At 52.8% G+C, this 4505-nt stretch overlaps 1 protein-coding gene across 1 annotated transcript in view; it reads right to left on the bottom strand.

Moving 5' to 3' along the window:
- The window catches only part of SIGLEC15 (sialic acid binding Ig like lectin 15), a 39946-nt gene extending 36007 nt beyond the window's left edge, over nucleotides 1-3939 (bottom strand). The window contains exon 1 of the mRNA XM_030191897.1: nucleotides 3865-3939. Coding sequence (XP_030047757.1) covers nucleotides 3865-3925 — 61 coding nt within the window. The 5' untranslated portion in view covers nucleotides 3926-3939. The remainder of the gene's footprint in view (nucleotides 1-3864) is intronic.
- Between the last annotated feature and the right edge of the window lie 566 nt (nucleotides 3940-4505).

Raw genomic sequence — 4505 nt, 5'->3', positions numbered from 1 at the left:
TGCCAAGAATATTAGCACTTACATGCCTTAAGTGTACACTTACCAGTGGCATAGCCAGGAATTTTTAACAGGGGGTGCACCCCACACCCCCTGCACCCCTCCCAGTACCTTAAAATCACCTCCGTTCTGCTCCAGTCTTCTCCATGTCAGTGGCAGCGGCACTCGTAGGCTGCCTGTGGCCTGCGCCGGGACTTTCTCTCTGAAGCATCCTGCCCTTGACAAAACAGGGGTTGTATCAGAAGGGTGGGACGGATAAGAAAGTCCCGTGCAGGCTGCAGGCAGCTCAGGTGAAGACTGGAGGGAGATGATTTTAAGGCATCGGCGGGTGGGGGGGGGGGGCAGTCTGACAGGGTGTGCATATACAACATACGCACCTGGAATAAATATGCCACTGACACACACAAAAGTGCCAGCTGGGTGCTTAGATGCTATTCTGTAACAATGTGAAGAAGTGAAGGGGGGGGGGGGGGGGTGGGGGTGGGGGGGGGGGGGGGGGGGGGGGGGGGGGTGGGGGGGTTGGGGGGGGGGGGGGGAGGTAATAAGCACAGGTGGAACATGGAGGAAATGACAGGATTACCATATTTGCCCTAAGAAAACAGGCATGCCCTGCCCCCCTGTCACACCCCCACTCCGCCCTCTGTTGCACTCTGCCCCGCCCCCTGTCACTTTGATCCCCCAAGAAAGCCAGATTCCCTCTCTCCCCCCCTGTAGATCCCCTCTCTAATTTTACAGCCTCCCTTCACCCACAGGACCCATTCACTACACCTCTCCTCCCCTCACTTACCTTAGTGTGGTGCCCTGTTGGTCCAGTGACCTCTTTGGGGCAGGGAAATAGCCCCCTCTTTCCTGCCTGGCATGTCTGCAGACTGTCTTTCTCTCCAACACCGATTTGAAATGGCTGCTGAGAGTTCAAATGGTGGCCTTGCGAGACTTGCAAGGTCATTGCTTGAACTCTTGACAGCCATTTCAAATCGGTGTTGGAGAAAGACAGTCTGCAGACATGCCAGGCAGGAAAGAGGGAATTCTTTCCTGCCCCAAAGAGGTCACTAGCCCACCAGGCACCACACTAAGGTTAAGGAGGGGAGCGCGGGAGGATAGGATGCCCGCCTGCCACTTCCATCCACCAGCCTGCCCATTGTCCGGCAAATCCCAACAAACGGCCAGGATGGCAAAAACCTGCCCGGTTGCCCGGCTGTGTCCTCAAAAAGAAGACATGTCCGGGCAAAACTGACCAATGGTAAACCCTACTTCCATTCACCAGTGAGTAACTTACTGAATACTGTCAGTTGCTCACAGTTATGCCGGGTCTATGGTTGGTGTAAGCTGTGGGCATGTAATATGAAGTACCTTCGATGCCAGGTTATGCTAGTCCTACTATATAAATGAGCTGTGACGACGTGCCGCGCATGCATCACTTCACAGGTCTCTCCCGAGCCACCCAGCGATTCTCCTCTCTCCCCTGCCCCCCCCCTCCAGCCACCAGCGATTCTCCTTGCTCCCCTGATTACCTCCGTCGAGCGGCCGCGCATTGAAAGCCCTGCCCGTCTCCAGCCTTCCCTTCGAGTTTGTTCCCTCAGAGTCCTGCCTTCTGATGTCATTTTCCTCTTTCCGTGAGGACGGGGACTCTGAGGGAACGAACTCGAAGGGAAGGCCAGAGACAGGCAGGGCTTTCAATAACGCGGCCACTTCGACGGAGGTAATCAGGAGAGCGAGAAGAATCGCTGGTGTGGCAGGAGGGGGCTGGAGGGGGGGCAGGGGAGAGAGGAGAACGCTGGGTGGCTGGAAGGGGGGGGGCAGGGATGGAGAGGAGAATCACACACTCTCTCTCTCACAGACACACTCGCACCAAGTCTCACTCTCCTCTCTGTCACACACACACACATTCACTCTCTCTCTCTCACACAGTCACTCTCAGCACACACTCTCTCAAGCATACCACTCTGAGGAAAACCTTGCTAGCGCCCATTTCATTTGTGTCAGAAGCGGGCCTTTTTTACTAGTATTCAATAATGGAAGCTGGGCCTCCAGATGCTGATTATAGAATAATTCTCACCATGTGGCAACAGGGCAGGGGCGTATCTGCGTGGGGCCACAGGGCCGGGCCCCCGAGATTTCGCCCTGGACCCTCTACCACCGACCCTCTCCACTCCCCCTCCCCTCTCGCCGCCCGCCCGCCACCAACCCGTCGCCGATCTTGCTGGCGGGGAACCCAAGACCCCCCCGCCCAGCCGAAGTCCTCTCTTCCGTGCAGGATGCAAGTTGCACGCTTCCTGTTCTTCTGAGTCTGACGTCCTGCACGTACAACGTGCAGGATGTCAGACTCAGAATTTGGAACTCGTCTGATGTCCTGCGCTTTGTACACGCAGGACGTAAGACTCAGAAGAACAGGAAGCATTGCAACTTCAGCCTACATGGAAGAGAGGCCTTGGCTGGTGGGGGTTTGGGGTCCCCTGCCAGCAAAGGTAAGTGAGAGCAGCGGGGGGGAGGGTTGGCGGCGGCGGGAGGGGGTGGAGAGGTCATTTGTGGCGGGGGGGGGGGGGGGCGGAAATGCGGGGGGGGGGGGGATCGGTGGCACCAGGGGGGGGGGCTAAAATGTGCCCCCTCCCTCTGGCTCTGCCCCCCCCTACCGCCAGAGTCCGATACGCCCTGCAACAGGGCACCTAAAATGGAGGCACCTACTTATGGAATTGCCTCCTAAGTGTATTGCAGCTAATGCAGTGCCAGTTTGCTAGGTAGCAGGAGCAGTCTGACCATTCAGGAAACTGGGCAGTGCCCGAGGGCCCAGAGGCTTAGAGAGCACAGAGGCTATGCCACAGCAGCACACTACAACCCTACTACTACTACTATTTAGCATTTCTATAGCGCTACAAGGCGTACGCAGCGCTGCACAAACATAGAAGAAAGACAGTCCCTGCTCAAAGAGCTTACAATCTAATAGACAAAAAAATAAATAAAGTAAGCAAATCAAATCATTAATGTGAACGGGAAGGAAGAGAGGAGAGTAGGTGGAGGCGAGTGCTTACAAGTGGTTACAGAGTCAAAAGCAATGTTTAAAGAGGTGGGCTTTCAGTCTAGATTTAAAGGTGGCCAAGGATGGGGCAAGACGTAGGGGCTCAGGAAGTTTATTCCAGGCAATAGGGTGCAGCGAGACAGACGGCGCGAAGTCTGGAGTTGGCAGTAGTGGAGAAGGGAACAGGTAAGAAGGATTTATCCATGAGCAGAGTGCACGGGAAGGGGTGTAGGGAAGGACGAGTGTGGAGAGATACTGGGGAGCAGCAGAGTGAGTACATTTATAGGTTAGTAGAAGAAGTTGAACAGGATGCGAAAAATGGCTAGGGCGGCAGTGAAGGGTCTGAGGAGAGGGGTAGTATGAGTCGCCCTACCTTGAAGGACCCTAGTAGTCTAGTGGCCTCTGCAGGGGGGGGGGGGGGGAAGGCAGGAAAGAACAACACTCTTTCCTGCCTGCTGCTGCTATTCTGCCCCGGCGCCGGTTGTGTTTTAAAAAATGGCTGCCGAGACTCCCTGCAGCAGTTTCGCGAAACCATTTACTGTAGGTATTATCAAGTAGTCACCCCTGCAAGGCCCCACTATCCCCCAAAACATGACTGCCTGTCAGCAGCCCTGACAGATGAAAAGCTTGAACCCTTCAGCCTTTCAGACAGGGTGTTACCTTAGCCAGGTTAATGTGACATGCTGACCAAGCTCTAATCTACCCCAGTGTCTGTGTGGGAACTGGAGCCCTAGTGACATTAACTACAAACCACAGATGGAATGGGGCAAAAGCCAAACTGGTTCAGACCATTTTAAGAGAGGTTATAATGGTGTTACAAAAACGAAATAAAATTGCAGCTATTCAGAACTCACCAGTCTTCAAGACACACAGTAGACATGAAATCCAAGCAAGCAAACTGTTCATCCTGTCCATCTGAAGAGGTGGTACATGGGTTAGGGAGTGCTCTGCTCAGTGTTTTCAACATTGCGACAGGATATGCGGAGCACAGCAGTAGAACATCCAACCCGCTGTACAGCTGCAGGAAGAATTGAGGAACAAGTTGACCATTTTCAGGAAGAATTGCTTATTTTTGGCATACTCATAGACTGTGGTCAGGACACCGAGGTTCAAGCATTTGCTGTCAAGTTCTCTGACATATATATGGATTCAGCACGAGTTTGGTTTTTCCTATTATTCATACAGTATAGGGAAGTTTTTAGGAATGTGTCAGCAACAAAGATGTGATTGAAAGCCGAAGTGCTGCTTTGAGGCGGATATGGTGTTTGATTAAAAAAAAAAAAAAAAAAGAATCCCTTTACACCTGAAGACACAAAGAAATGAAAATAAATGTTAGTAAAAATCTTCAACGGGATGCCCTACAAGCTATGCATACAGGGGGTAATTCTATAAATGGCATCATAAATTATGCACTGATAAAAATTGGTGCTCACCAGCAACCCCAAGATAAGCAAATGTTGGATGTATTCACACTTTAGGAAACTTAGAGGGGCAT

Source organism: Microcaecilia unicolor, chromosome 2, assembly GCF_901765095.1.
Source record: "Microcaecilia unicolor chromosome 2, aMicUni1.1, whole genome shotgun sequence".
NCBI classification, from domain to species: Eukaryota; Metazoa; Chordata; class Amphibia; order Gymnophiona; family Siphonopidae; genus Microcaecilia; species Microcaecilia unicolor.
Note: the sequence above shows the minus strand (reverse complement) of the source record. Positions and strands in the feature narration are given on the sequence as shown.